At 42.3% G+C, this 14,476-nt stretch overlaps 9 protein-coding genes across 9 annotated transcripts; 5 read left to right on the top strand and 4 right to left on the bottom strand.

Moving 5' to 3' along the window:
- Window positions 1-75: 75 nt before the first annotated feature.
- Window positions 76-1,113, bottom strand: NEMIN01_1096 (ribonucleoside-diphosphate reductase subunit M2; the record flags this gene model as incomplete). Its single annotated transcript, XM_051477038.1, has 1 exon — window positions 76-1,113. One exon carries the CDS (start codon window positions 1,111-1,113, stop codon window positions 76-78), a length of 1,038 nt encoding a protein of 345 aa, XP_051332998.1.
- Window positions 1,114-1,656: 543 nt separating this feature from the next.
- NEMIN01_1097 (uncharacterized protein) lies at window positions 1,657-3,081 on the top strand (the record flags this gene model as incomplete). Its single annotated transcript, XM_051477039.1, has 1 exon — window positions 1,657-3,081. The coding sequence occupies one exon, from the start codon at window positions 1,657-1,659 to the stop codon at window positions 3,079-3,081; it is 1,425 nt and encodes a 474-aa protein (XP_051332999.1).
- Window positions 3,082-3,564: 483 nt separating this feature from the next.
- NEMIN01_1098 (DNA excision repair protein ERCC-4) lies at window positions 3,565-5,556 on the bottom strand (the record flags this gene model as incomplete). Its single annotated transcript, XM_051477040.1, has 1 exon — window positions 3,565-5,556. The coding sequence occupies one exon, from the start codon at window positions 5,554-5,556 to the stop codon at window positions 3,565-3,567; it is 1,992 nt and encodes a 663-aa protein (XP_051333000.1).
- A 348-nt stretch (window positions 5,557-5,904) lies between these two features.
- Window positions 5,905-7,203, bottom strand: NEMIN01_1099 (26S proteasome regulatory subunit T2; the record flags this gene model as incomplete). The annotated part of the gene is made up of 1 exon (XM_051477041.1): window positions 5,905-7,203. The coding sequence occupies one exon, from the start codon at window positions 7,201-7,203 to the stop codon at window positions 5,905-5,907; it is 1,299 nt and encodes a 432-aa protein (XP_051333001.1).
- A 68-nt stretch (window positions 7,204-7,271) lies between these two features.
- Window positions 7,272-8,321, top strand: NEMIN01_1100 (uncharacterized protein; the record flags this gene model as incomplete). Its single annotated transcript, XM_051477042.1, has 1 exon — window positions 7,272-8,321. The coding sequence occupies one exon, from the start codon at window positions 7,272-7,274 to the stop codon at window positions 8,319-8,321; it is 1,050 nt and encodes a 349-aa protein (XP_051333002.1).
- A 658-nt stretch (window positions 8,322-8,979) lies between these two features.
- Window positions 8,980-9,846, top strand: NEMIN01_1101 (uncharacterized protein; the record flags this gene model as incomplete). Its single annotated transcript, XM_051477043.1, has 1 exon — window positions 8,980-9,846. One exon carries the CDS (start codon window positions 8,980-8,982, stop codon window positions 9,844-9,846), a length of 867 nt encoding a protein of 288 aa, XP_051333003.1.
- A 567-nt stretch (window positions 9,847-10,413) lies between these two features.
- NEMIN01_1102 (uncharacterized protein) lies at window positions 10,414-11,253 on the top strand (the record flags this gene model as incomplete). The annotated part of the gene is made up of 1 exon (XM_051477044.1): window positions 10,414-11,253. One exon carries the CDS (start codon window positions 10,414-10,416, stop codon window positions 11,251-11,253), a length of 840 nt encoding a protein of 279 aa, XP_051333004.1.
- A 600-nt stretch (window positions 11,254-11,853) lies between these two features.
- On the bottom strand, window positions 11,854-12,786 carry NEMIN01_1103 (uncharacterized protein; the record flags this gene model as incomplete). The annotated part of the gene is made up of 1 exon (XM_051477045.1): window positions 11,854-12,786. The coding sequence occupies one exon, from the start codon at window positions 12,784-12,786 to the stop codon at window positions 11,854-11,856; it is 933 nt and encodes a 310-aa protein (XP_051333005.1).
- Window positions 12,787-13,515: 729 nt separating this feature from the next.
- Window positions 13,516-14,352, top strand: NEMIN01_1104 (uncharacterized protein; the record flags this gene model as incomplete). The annotated part of the gene is made up of 1 exon (XM_051477046.1): window positions 13,516-14,352. One exon carries the CDS (start codon window positions 13,516-13,518, stop codon window positions 14,350-14,352), a length of 837 nt encoding a protein of 278 aa, XP_051333006.1.
- Between the last annotated feature and the right edge of the window lie 124 nt (window positions 14,353-14,476).

Genomic DNA, 14,476 nt, shown 5'->3' on the forward strand with positions numbered 1-14,476 from the left:
CAGTTGGCAGTTGGGAAAATAAAAAATAATCACCGCCAGAGAATACTATCTTATTAAATTTATTATCATTAACACTTAGAAGTCGTCGTCCATGGCAAAGCCCTGTGCCTGTGGAGGACCAACTGCTGCTCTCTTGTACTCGCCAACGCGCATTTCAAAGAAGTTTGCTTTTCTTCTGAGAGATATCAGCTCCATAAAGTCAAACGGATTCTGTGCGTTGTATATTTTTTCTTCGTTCAGGGCCAGAAGCAGCCTGTCCGCTACAAACTCGATGTACTGGCACATGGAGTCTGAGTTTATTCCGATCAAAGAAACGGGCAGAGCGTCTGTCAGGAACTCTTTCTCTATTTCCACAGCCTCTGCCACTATTTTCTTGATGTTCTTGCACTTGTTGTTCAGGTGCGAGTGCAGGAGACACGCAAAGTCGCAGTGCAGCCCTTCGTCTCTGCTTATAAGCTCGTTGGAGAATGTGAGCCCGGGCATAAGGCCTCTTTTCTTGAGCCAGAAGATGGAGGCAAACGAGCCCGAGAAGAAGATTCCCTCAACGCACGCAAATGCCACTAGTCTGTCTGCAAAGCTGGACTCTTTGTCTGAGATCCATCTGAGCGCCCAGTCGGCTTTTTTCTTTATGACGGGAATGTTCTCCATTGCCTGGAAGAGGAAGTTCTTTTCTGCTGTGTCTTTTATGTATGTGTCGATCAGCAGACTGTACATCTCCGCATGGACGTTTTCTATCATGATCTGGAAGCCGTAGAAGCACCGCGCCTCGCTTATTTGGACTTCGGAGGCAAATCTTTCGACTAAATTTTCATTGACAATTCCATCGGATGCAGCAAAGAATGCCAATACGTATGAAATAAAGTGTCTTTCGTTTGGAGTGAGCTTCTCCCAGTCTGCCTGGTCTCCAGACAAATCAACCTCCTCTGCAGTCCAGAACACAGCCATTGCGTCTTTGTACAGAGCCCAGATGTCGTGGTGCTCTATGGGGAAAATGACAAAGCGATTGTTCGACTCCTCAAGCAAGGGCTCGTGCATAGGTGCTTCTGCCACAGTCTTTGCAGCCTCTGCTCTTCGTGTTGTTTCTATTTCATTTGGATAAATATTCTCTGCCATGCTCTCAAAAATTGTTCTTCTATTTATACTTTTAAAAAGGCGCCGGCGGGAAAATGTCCGGGCAATAAATCACTCAGTAGATACGAGAGCAAACAAAAAGATAAGAACGAGCGATCTATGCGCAGTTAAACGTATCTGTGCAGCCTACAGCCTGTGAGATGCTCTGATCAAGTGTCTGACTGCGAGCTAAGACACAAGTTAGAAATTAGAGGGAGTAGATGGAAAACAGTGGCAGAGCTAGTGCTGAGGGCAGAAGTACTCCTGATAGAGACAAAAGAAGTAGATGGCAAGATAGGAATAAAATTTATTCATATGGACTTGCAGTATAGCTAATAGTGGCACAAAATAAAAAGAATAATCCAAGAAAAAATGAAAAGATATGGACAAGAACAGATAAGGAATGGATTCTACTGTATAAACTGTGTAAAGTATGGATGAGGTTGTAATCAGTCTGTTTATCAGTGGGAGCAGGAGGGGGTAGAGTTGGGCGCTATTTTCTGTGCTCATTGTTTCTATAATATTCAAAATATTTTCAAACTTCGAATGACCGAAGACTCATACAGTCTTGCCAAGAATATTGTAGCTGACTTGGAGGGAAACTTGGAGAGCCTCTTCCAAAGGCTGAGCATCTGCAGGAAACAGGAAGTGTCGATAGTACCAGAGATTCTGGTGCAGATAATAGAGAACAACAGACCTCTACCACCTTCAAAAGTTCTAGCCATGCAGCTACTTGTGCTCAACTTAGACAGTTTAGAGCAGAAAGGAGAGACAGCACAGCTGATGAGCAGTGTCAGATTTATGTTCAGAGTCTCGGAAATACTTAGAGCAGATATACAGGAGAACATGCAAAGAGAAAGCAGCACTCCTCCACCGCACACAGCAACTATCTTGGAAATATTCACGGCTGTGTTTGGTAAATTAACACAGAGCGAAAAAGACACCATGCTAACTTCTATGGAGGAAGCGGGAATATTCCTTCTAATCAATGTTTGGAGCAGCTCTTACCTGCTGAAAATGTACTCTAGTCTGCTGTCTGGCATGGTAAACCATGAAAAAGATAAGAAAAACAACAAAAGATCTGAGAGTATGCCATACAGGACTCTGGTAGAAGAATCCGTCTTTAGCATGAGCTCAGTCCTTGTGCACAGAAGAGACCCATCCTACTTTATGCCGAAGTATTTCAGAATAGAGCCAGAAATAACAACGAAGGTGTACGACAAAATATTTGCATTTCAAGACGAGTACGAAGTGGTGCACAAATCACTGATGAACTGGTGCGAAGGGTGCGGTGATCTAAGAGGAGTAGAGTGGGTGACTGCATGGCACCTGCAGAATCTGTCGCAGCAAATAGACAATGGGACGTACGAAAAAGAAATACTTTTTGTGCTGGGGGCTATGTTTTACTCGAGTGTGCAAAACACCTTATCAAGCGACAGCCTGGAGAACGTAAATCTGTTCAAAGTGTACCTGGGGGTAATTAAAGCATGCAAAACAAGCAGCAGCCCAAGCATCAAAGGCGTGGCCTCTGTTGCCTCGCAAAGACTCACGTCGCAATCTGCAAAGTATTTTATGTCCACGATCTCATCAGCAAAAACATCAAAAAAACAGAAAGCAATTTCCCTGTACGGATTGAGCACTCTTTGCAATATTTTGCTGGACGGAGACTTGCTGGGAGTGAAGAAAATAGTTGAGAAACAGGCGGGCAGCATACTTGAGCTGGTGGAGATAGAGCCTGAAGGCGCTGTTACTTTGCACTGCACGGCAATAATTAACGTTCTATCGGTTGTAGACAAAGTGCCTGTGCCGCTGTTCTCTCCTTCCAAGATGTGTCTGGTCCTGTGGATTCTTGAGCATGGAGAAATAAAAGACAAAAAAGCTAAATATTGGCTGGCACAGTACATGAGCGAGCTAGCTTCTGTGTTCAGCCCAGCAGAAGACAACTCCATTGCAAGAGCCCTCTGTTTCTGATGGGTGTATTTCTTTTATGAAATATTCATTTTTAGATTCATTCTATGAATATAACTGGAGAATATGAACAGAGCTAGCATTAGATGATAGCAGTCTGTAGAACATTGTAATACTATTAAGTGTCAGATACAACAACTGTTAACACAGCAGAAATAGACTAGAGACAGTTTCAGTTCACAGATAGTAATTTATGCTAGATATTTAATAATAATAATAATAATCGATTATGATCTACTGTGTGAATCTGTTATAAATACATTCTCAGATAATAGAGAGCAAACAGGGAATTAATGACCGTGAGTGATGGTGTATCCACAGTGAAAATGAGAGAATAAAATTGAAAATAAAATTGAAATAATTTATTTTTGTTGTATGGACAAATGAGACAATAAGTTACACTTTTACTGCTTGTCTAGAGAGACATATTTTATTTGCAAATAGTATTAAATTTTTCTATTAAAATCTATTGTGTACTTTTATTCTTTATCCTATGCTATTGAAAAATGAAAATGTTTTTTGTCCTAGCTCGTTTCCCAGTACGCCTATAAGCCTACTTTCTTCTGATGTTATGAGGTCGTAGAGTGAAGCAAAGTTGTTTAGGATGATTTCTATGTTCCTGTGGTCTATGCCAGGGATAGCCAGCAGAGACTCAGTGATTGATGGAGAATATGCTTTTGTTTTCTTCTGTATCTCTCGTGGCGGCTTGCGTGCCAGGGCATTTATCAGAGCAGTAGAGTGTCTTTCAGTGGAGGAGTAGAAAATGTACATACTCTTTATAGACAACAGTAGCTTTACTATTTTCACAGTGAGGTCCATCTCGTGCATTCTGTTCGTGTAGTTTAAAAAGCTTATCTTGTTTGTATCAGGAAATTCAATCAGAAGATACGAAGAGCCGTGCGAGAATTCAAGGGCCTGCAGCTGTTTGAACAGCCGCCCGCTGCCTAGCGAGCTGACAAAGTCGTCTATTCTTTTTCTTTCAATGTAATATGTGGAGTTAAGCACATAGTCGCCTATTTTCAGCATTTCAAACTCAAGCCTAAAAGTGTTTGTGAAGTGCTGGGCTAGGTGCAGGGGCAGCTTAGACCGCAGCTCTCTCATATCTATTTGTATAACAGGTGCCTTTGGGTCGTCTGGGGTTTTGGTGAAAACTTTTCTATCTATCATTTTGGGCCTATTTTGTTTTATCCCTATGGCTGACACAAAGTGGTCTTTTTCTCTGTGCATGCTCTCAAATAGATTTACCTCTTCAACGGAGTTCTTTATTGTTATAACGGTAAGCTCTATCTCTATGCCCCTTTTCCTCCATCTTTCTCTGCACAGCTTAAACTTTCTCAGGAGATCAATTGAGTAGTTGAGAAATACTACATGCGGTGACTCTGTTTTCACAAGGTTTCTGATTATCGAAATAATCTTCTTACTCGACTGCACGGGAAGGCTGCTGGAAAATAGCTCTTTAGGCAGCTTATGCGCAATGATGGCTATGTTTTTATCTTTCTCTTTCTGGAGCACGCGCATGAGAACGTTTTCTTTCGGAGATATTTTCTCTTTTTCTTTTATGTGGAGCGCTGTCTGTTTGATTTCTTCGATCTGCGAGAGCACCATCCAGCCCAGGGCGCTACTATACACTGTGTTCCTGGCGTGCATAGAGTCAGGCACTCCCAGCTGTTTTACCAGCACTTTCATATTGTTATTTACATCTGTTATTTCACCAAAAAACTCTATAAACTTGTCTATTGATGCGTTGTATAGAATGGATAGAGACATCTGCAGCAGCTTGGCTGTGCACTGGATGTATCCCTCTAGTGCGCTTTTTCCCAGGATGTTTTCGACCTTCTTAATAACCTCCAGAATCTCGTGCTGGATCAGCTCTCTCTCATTTCCTCCCGAAATGGTTATTTCGTTTATTTCAAAGTCTCCCATGGACTGCGCAACTGACTTTCTGAATGAAGGATACAGGAATATTCCTGCAGACGGGAAGTATCCTTTGCTGACCAGCTCGGGAAATGAATACTCTGGGCTCCACGAGAATAAAATGCTGACAGATGCCTTCAGGGCAAAGAGAATAAAGTCCATAATGGTTTTGGAGGGATGCATAGCCCCACTGCCCAGGAGATACAGCAGCCTCATTTTGCTGGAGGGCGTGTTGTCTTTCAGAATGTCTGATAGGAATATGTGCTCTGACACAAAGACACACCCGTTGCCTGTGTAGATGGCTTTGCGCTGTTTTGTGCTTGTTTTTGTGTCTATTCTGCACGCTTTTATCTTTTCTGTGCTGCTTTTATCTCCTTTATTTTTTCGTGATTTGCTGATTACTTCGATGTACTTCCTTGGAGCACCAATGACCACAAGGGTCTCGTCTGTTTTTCTTATTATTTCCTTGAGAATAACCCCTACCCGCGCGCCGTTGTACACCATGTGTATGGTTCGCTTCCAAGAAAGCACTTCTTTTACTATTCTTTTTTCATGCGAGTGCATCCAGCAAAAAAAATTAGAATGTTTATGCTTGCTCAATGAAGGATAGCGCACAACCTAAATCGGACTGTGATTATATTCAAGTTTTGAATATTATTTCTACTTTCCTAAACTCTGCCTGGCTTTTCCTGTTTTATTCCACAGGGCTACTTTTCAGAACAAAAGTGTAGAGATTGTAAGTGTATTCCTTTTTATTTTTAAATTAAATTAATTTTAATTTTGCAAATCGCAGACAGAAACAGTTTAGGTTATCGCACATAAAACGTAAGCAGGAAAGAGAGCACAAATAATTAGAATATCTATGTAATTGCAGCAATTTTAATTGACATGATTTATTGATAAGAGCAGAGACTATGCGTATAACGACGTGGGAATGGTTTCGAGCTTGGTTGCCTGCACCTTTTCCTTGGCCTTTGCAAAGTCCTGCATGGTAACCTGTTTCCTTCTCTCTCTCAGAGCCAGCATGCCTGCTTCCGTGCAGATGGCTTTGATGTCTGCCCCGCTTAGGTCTTCATTCGTGCCTATCATGTCGTCTAGCACAACATCACTCGAAAGAGTCATTCTCGTTGTGTGTATGCCAAATATCTTTCTCTTTGTCTGGATATCAGGCACAGGGAACTCTATTTTTCTATCAATACGGCCCGGTCTGATCAACGCAGGATCCAGGCTTTCTATCCTGTTAGTAGCCATGATCACCTTAATATCAGACGACGTGTCAAATCCATCCAGCTGATTAAGTAGCTCCAGCATAGTTCTTTCTATCTCTTTCTCTCCGTTGGAGTTAGTGTCGTATCTCTTCGCTCCGATCGCGTCTATTTCATCAATGAATATTATCGTAGGGGCGTACATCTCTGCTGCCTTGAACAGCTCTCTAACGAGCTTGGGACCCTCTCCCAGATATTTCTGTATCAGCTCTGAGCCAACTATTCTCAAAAAGGTCGCTGATGTCTGGTTAGCCACTGCCTTAGCGAGCAAAGTCTTCCCTGTTCCCGGCTCCCCGTACAGAATTACGCCCTTTGGCGGCTTTATTCCCATTTCATCATACAGCTCGGGGTTAGTCAGCGGCAGCTCAACGGCCTCTTTTATTTCCTGTATCTGCACTTCTAGTCCTCCAATGTCTGCGTATGTCTCCACTGGGGCTTTCTCCAACTTCATCACACTAACCAGAGGATCAGTTTCTCCTTCCAGCACGCCTACTACCCCGCTTTCTCTGTGGTTTAACAGGACAGTGCATCCTGGCTCAAGAGAGTCCTTATCTACGAACGAGTAAATGGGCACATAGTACTCCTGGCCTGAGCTTGTGCTGACAATGGCGTGTGATTCATCAATGAACTCTTCAAGAGTTCCTAAGTTCATGGGATACCCTCTGAATTTGTCGACTGCGGCTCTTTCAGAAGTAAAAGTGCCTTCGCCTTCTTTGTTCGTGGCTGCCTGGTACGAGAGTATGCCGTCTTCCAGCACAAGATAGTTTCTTATTTTCTCTAGCTTCAACTGTCTGAGCATGCATTTGGTTTGCGGGAGTACCTGGGGTAACTTGGAAAGCGTTTCAGGGCCTCTAAGTCTCTTCTTTTTCTTTAGATTCAAGTTCTTCTCTTGCGGGTCTTTTGGAGGCTGTGAAGACCCTCCTGGTGAAGATTGCTGCTGTCCCATTGCAAAAAGTAAAACAAAGAATTAAAATAAATAATGGCTATAATTGCAAATGGAAAAACTCTGAGAAAATGTTCAAAAAAAGAGAAGAGAAGAAGAAGATGTTTGTGCACCATCTTGCGGCTCTAGGTGGGCTGAGCTACGGGAAGGGCAAGATGGCCAAGGCGATGTGCAAATGGAGCAGAGAAATTGCAGCGTCTGCACTGTACCAAAACAAGTGCTACAGCGAGCTGCTGGAGTGTGTGGGCATAAAAGGATTCCTTTCAATCCACACAGTTAAGTACATTTTGGTGAACATTGCTGTGTCTCTGAAAGTCAACCAAAAAACAAGAGCACTGGAGATTGTTAATGAGTATAAAGATGTAGAAGAGTGTCCAAGAGAGTTACTGCGCTCTCTTTCTGTCCTAATAGAGGGGCACATGCATTTTGAGAGCAGAAGTCTGTCAGGCTGCAAAGAGTGGCTGGTAAAGAGGGCATACGAGCACCTGAAGAATAAGTTTGACTTTTCTGTGTTTATTCTTGCATATAGAGTTTTGGTGGAGGTGCTTATGGAGTCAGATAGCGTTGCTATCCACAGACTGCTGGCAGTTGCAGACTACAACAACCTGGCATACATTAAAACAGCAGAAGACATAAAGGACATCAAGAAGCTGGAAAAGTTCCTGTCTATGAAAGGGCTTAACTCTGGGATCCTGGAGAGAACATACATACAGATGAATCCGCTGATAAAAAAAGAAGAGCTTCTAAAGTATTTTGAAAATAACCCCGCAGACACAGAAACACTGCAGGTTGTTCTGGAGCGCAGAGTGGTTAGAGAGCTGGAGCAAACGGCAAGGGACCAGGGAATAATGAAGAATGCTGTGGAAGAGAAACAGATGGAAAAAGAGTGGGTTATTCCAACAGAGCCCAGCAAAAGAGTTAAAACAGAAGAAGAAAGAAAAAGAGTGAAGAGAAGAATAAAGACGTATAAGATAGAAAAAGGCTCAGAAATGACAGGAACCATAAACATAAAAGGGGCTAAGGTAAAAATACCCAATGCGTTTAGAAAATCGCACTCTGACTCTGAAGTAGACCTAGAAGATCTGGAAGACGAGGTGATATCAGACTATTTTTGCGAATAGTGTAAATAATACACTGTATTTGTTTTTCTCTTGAGTTACAGGGTATGCCATGTGTAGATAGCTCAATAAGGAAAAACTCTCCATTTCTTTGATCAATCGAATCTATTTTTGTCATATTATCAGACACAAACCGTCTTACCATCAAAATACTCAGATAACTACTCTACAAAGAGAATTGTACCAATACAGATATACTGAAGTGGTTATTTAAGGACCATATTAATTTCCCATTCATTCATTGAGTCCATCTTATAGTAAATTGCTCTATTAGTGTAATATTACCATAGTCTGAGAGTTATTTAAGATACTATGTGGTCAGTTGGATATAAACAAGTATAAATTAGCAATAGATCCATTGCTCTTGAATGAATAGGCTGAAGGGCAAATAAAAGTGCACTCTTCCAGATGCTTAAAAAGGAAAAGTCCGTTAATTACTCGCTATCTAGTGAAGTAATCTAAATAGATAAAAATATAGAAATATCTAGCAAACTTGTTCGTTTGCATCTCGCACAGTGAATAAAACCACAATCATAGTATATTTTAAGCGCACATTCTCTCTATCTTCTTGCCTTCCGATAATCTCGTAGATCGCTGGGAGACATCTGAAACATTCTAATTCCTTGTGCTATATCTTTTGTTTTATTTTTCTTGTAAATATATGCACGCATTACCAGAAGAATTAGAACGAGAAGCAGACCAGTACACAAGAAAGAGAAGCAATTTTCTGATTAAAATGATAATGAGATACGATGCAGACAAAGCAGCCACTTTGTACGGGCAGGCAGCCCATGCATACTCCAGGGATGGAAACCACGAAAAAGCAGCAGAGCTCTACACCGCATCCGCCAACATTCTCATAGAAACAAAAGAAGAAAGCAACAAGTACGAAATATTCTCGTATTTAGAAAAAAGCGCAGAGGCTTTCCTGGCAGATGATAAGAAAGAGATGGCGATATCTGTCTATAAAAAGGCCCTGAACGAGATATCAATAAACTCGGAAGACAGCTCAGTTGTTGCATCGCTTACAGCAAAGATCGGAGGGCTGCTGCAGGAGGTAAACCAGGAGCAGGAAGCGCTGCGGTACTTCTACAAGGCAGCGGAGGTGTACGGAAGATCAAAAATGCACATCAACAGAAGAAACATCCTCATGCAGTGTGCCGCTGCCGAGATAAGATTCAAAAACTACGAAAAGGCGCTGGAGCTGTACAAAACGCTTTCAAATGACAAGTCAGAAATAAGCCACGTCCTAGAAAAAACGAGCTTTCTATTTCTTGGAGTCCTGTGCGGGATAATACTAGAGAAAACAAAAGATGCATACGAGCTCCTAAACCAGATAGATGACACAGGCTCAGAGTCGCAGATAGCGTACAAGATGCTGGATATAAAAACAAAAAGAACAACAGACCAAGACGATCTCGAGAAGACCATCGAGTATTTCAAAAAAACAAACAAACTGCCAACAGAGGTTCTTATAGCCATGCACGACGCACAGGTGGCCATTGACCCAAACAATGACATACTGTAGAACAGACAATATCCCTGCTGAAGATCTATCTACCACACAGCTATCACTAATAAAGAGTATAAATAAGAGTATCACCAAAGTTAAATAGTTTCTGTTTGTTATTAGACCGTGCTTAAGCTGCCATCCGCCCACAGAAGTATTCTAGGCCCAGAAGAGCAGAGAAAAACAATCTGCATCTTCAGCTGTTTGTGCAATCACTAACTGCCAGTGTACATTGCATATTAATCACTCTGTCTTATCTGCATGCTTATATTTACCGATATATGTGCAATAATTCTCGTGTGTTAATCCTCAGCGGTTAATACAGCAGATAAGACAGTTATTTGCATGCACTCTCGCTCTTCTTTGGCCCAGTGCTAGCCCTGCACTGTGCTGCACCCACCAGGCTTTCTTAGCTTCTTCTGGGTGTAGTGAATATTTTAATCATTTTTTATTAATGGCCTCGTCTAGGCCCCCGATGACCCCGCAATATTACTCCTTTCAAGCTGATTAAATAATGCAATAAGAGAAATGGATCGACCCAGAACCGGATTAAAAGTATAAATATACGAATGCCTTAATTTTCTAATGAAATTCATCACTCTTATTGCTATGATTGCATCGCAGGTCCTTGCAGTGAACTACATACAGGAGAGTCTGTTCGGAGGACAGTTCTCTCTGGCCCCACAGGCCATTGTCCTTGAGTCAGGCCCCGCAGGAAACATGACCGTGCAGTACGGAAACATGACATTCACTGGAAGAACAGTGAGCAACACAGAAATCGTAGACAAGTACGCAGTTGAGTCCAAAGGAAAGAGCATTGGTACTGCTCTGAGAACCCTCTCTGCACACCCAGCCCTTATGGGAATGCCCATGGGCTCAGGGCCGTATCTGGAGACTAAGTTTGAGATCAACCTGGAGGAGGAAGAGGCACTAGAAGGCATGGACTTCCAAACTAGCTCCAACGCTGACTCTCTGAAGATTAGATCATTCCAGCTTGTCTTCGACGATGCATCCTCAGAGTCTAACGTATCCGAGGTGTACACAAACCAAACAGGCCTCATCTGGAAGATACTCCCAGGGCCCTTGATAAACCCATCGTACAGCAGAATGGAGCAGGGTGGCCTAATTGACACGCCTTTCTCCAGATTCATGCTGAATGTCTTCCCCTTCCCTGCAACAAAGGCTGAGCTGAAGGCATACGCTGTCATTCCAAACGGCAGCGGACTGATCAACATCTACGACCCAGAAATCGTGATAGTTGCAGCCACCGAGACCACTGCAGCCCCAGAAGAGGAAGGAGAAGAGGAGGAAGAAGGCAACGACGACGAAGACGAGGAAGACGATGATGAGGAAGAAGAAGAACCAGAACAGTTCCTTGCTTCAAATATAAAGCTTAACAAAGCCCCTGCAGTAGCTGCTGCTTAAAAGACTCTTTATCATTCATTTTTGAATGTAGTGTAAAATAAAGTACTTTTGTTGTCATTGTTTAGTCTACAGGCCCTTTTAATTTGTGCAGGATATTTTCGTGGAAGAGCAGGTATGGGCGCGCTCTGAGTGCTGTGTTTGTGCAGGGGGCAAGATGGGAACAAATATTTAGTGCTGGGGCAACTAGATGGCTTATTATGCCAGTATTATTTGTGCAATGTATAATACTAGCAGGCTGACGAGGGAGTGCAATAATCCTGTGCTGTCTGGGCTGCTATTTAGATTATAATACAAACTTTTACTTTTACAGTAATATTAGGAGGTATAATGAAAAATAAAATACATTTACAATTCAATTGCCCGCACAACAGTGTTCAGTGAGAGCATGGGCTATAACGAACTGGCATATTGCTGTTTGGTTAGCCTATTAGGCAGTGTATTAGACAGAGTGATGATCTGTCACTGCATAGATTAAATTCCTGTGGTATTTTTCATTAAAGCATGACAGCAGCTGGTGGAAGTAAAAACACAGTTACAAACTCTTTGATAAAATAAAAATAACTGAATTTGATATATTTGTATTTATAGGTGTGGTTGGATCTACCACGCAGAAAGGCCGTGCGCATGCTTTACATGGATGTTTCCATTCGCTCTCGGGTTGTAGCAGTACTTGATCATAAGCTGCACCATTGCATCCTGGTGGTACGGCTTTACAAGGACATCGTTTGCATCGGTGCCGAGCACAGAGATGTACTCCTCCTGCGCCAGCCCATCAACTGTGATGATTACAGGCGTTACCTCATCGTACTGTCTGAAGGTCGTTAGAATTTTCTGTATGCTGGGGATCTGTGCGCTCAGGAAGACCACGTCGTACTTTGTCTCCGAGAGCTTCTGGAGAATCTCTTTCTCCTGCTCCACAATGTCGGGAGAGCACCCCATCTTTCGGAGAATTGCTCCTGCGTACGAGCTGCATGTGACGTTGTCTTCGGCTACGAGAGCATTTACGTTTTCTTTAAATAGTGTGTCTTTTCTGCTCAGATTTCTCTTCAGATCGTTCACCTCTTCGACAAGAACCTGGAAGTGCACAGTCAGCATCTTCAGCGTTCCAATGATCTGGGACTGGATTCTGTTCGACGCTTCGAGGCTGTCTGAGCTCATTTCTCTTGATGTTTTAAATCTTTTGTCTGCATTGCTCTTTTTTCTAACGATGTGCTTCAGCATGTCTGTGCGGCCCTTCTGGAAGTAGCTGTGCTTGAACTCCCAGACCTGCAGGCCAAACTGCTTGAGGATGCTTTCGCAGCTCTTTATCTTGTGGAAGTCGTACTTGTTCAGCTGCCGCACAAAGGAGCTCAGGTTTCCGTGTTTGAAGTGTTTGTTGAGCATGCACTTCCCAAACTCTGTCGGGTTTATGATGAGGAAGCTCGTGCCAGAGCCTGTCCACTGGATGTACATTTGATTCTGGGCATCTTCTAGCATGCTGTACAGCTTGTCGATAAACTCAGTCGACTGCGATGCTGCCTTCAGAACCTTCATTTTGCTTCTTTTTGAAATAGAACCTTTAATATACACAGGATTTAATCAGTCTCTTTTTGTGTTGAAGGGATTTCTGCAATTTGTGAAAAAGGAATGAACTTTTTATATTCTAAGACTCCCTGCAATTATGAAGACACTCTCCCCCATATTAAATAAGCCGCTTCGATCTGTGTGCAATCCCCTGGCTTTTGCAATCTGGGGTGCTTGGATTTGTTTACACTCTCGAAGCAAAAGAAAAGATGCACAGACAGTCTCAGAGGGTGGAGTCCATCTCAGAATAAGCAGACGTGCAGAGGTGTGTTATTCATCCCGGTGGATACAATGTGTGTCTATCGATGCAACTGGGTAAAAACAAGATAGCAAATAGCACATTCTATTACTGACTGTTTATTGTTTATAAGATAGTTTAGACACACTGCACACTATATAATGGCTGGTTAGCTTTATGTAGTACAACCGCTACTTTTTCATGCGGGTGTAATATATATTGTGCATACGGTAATATTCTGTGGTGGCTTGCGGTGCATAGCCTGTGGCACAAGGGAAAATTAAATTAGATTGCTATATTAATCAATTAACTAATAGGATGGCCTATACAGCGATGCATTCTAGCAGTAGATGTAGTTATTGTACATGTAGATATAAGTGCTAATTTATTTTAATAGTGTATAAATTTATAAAAAGAAGTACACCGAGAATATAACACAGACAGTTTAATTTTTGTTTTGAATGAATATTGAAAAAGATGCTTCCGAGGGCGCTGAGGGAGACGAGAGCTATCTGGAGAAAAGCAACATAGAGAGCTCCCATCTTTCTGGCAGTCCTTTGGCCTATGCCCTGCATGAAGACGAGGATAAGTGCGAAAGGAAGAAAGTATCATTGGGCTCTATTATTTCTGCGTATTTCTCAGAAGAGAAGGCAGAAATAGTTAGAAATCTTCTGAAGGACATAGTCAACAAAAAAATACACAAAGAAGAAGTAGTAGAGTGTCTGCAGAGAGCAGAAATAGATGTGCATGCGTACAACGCCTTTATTCTGCGGGTTATATCCACTGCCAACAGAGAAACAAATAAGAAGCCATACGATGTAAAGCATGAAGAAGAGTGCAGAACACTAAACCTAAAAGGAGCGCTGAAGGAGCAGTTCCTCCTTGAGATAAAGAAAGACATGGAAGACTCTTCATATATAACAAAAACACAGCAGCAGTACTCTTTTTTCAAAAGAACCCCAGAAGACCTGTCGAGTGTAGTGAGCAGCAGGCCACAGCTTATTTCTCTTTTTTCTGCTAACTACAATGTGCTGTGCTGCAAGATCAAGAAAATACTGAGCATCAAAGACCTGCACAACAGGCTGAAGAAAGGGTCCTTTGAGTACAAGCTGAACGAGAAAATCTCGATAGAAACAGCCAAGTGTGCATACACCGTGATAATTCACTACATAAAAGAGACAATAGGAAAGTGTCTGGATATAGACGGGAACTTGGACAGAAACCTTTTAATCCGAACTATGTTTGGAAACGTAAGGGGAGTGTATCTACTGTACAATAGCTATCCGCCTGTTGGCTAGAGAGCGCTTTATCGATGATATGGCTGAGCTAGTTATTATAAAAGGTGCAGAATAAGCAGAGTGTTTACCAAGCACCAGAGCTAGCCATAGTTCAACTTTTGGTCTTTCAATGGGTATGGTCTTA

This window comes from Nematocida minor (genome assembly GCF_024244105.1).
Source record: "Nematocida minor strain JUm1510 chromosome Unknown 7879, whole genome shotgun sequence".
NCBI classification, from domain to species: domain Eukaryota; kingdom Fungi; phylum Microsporidia; genus Nematocida; species Nematocida minor.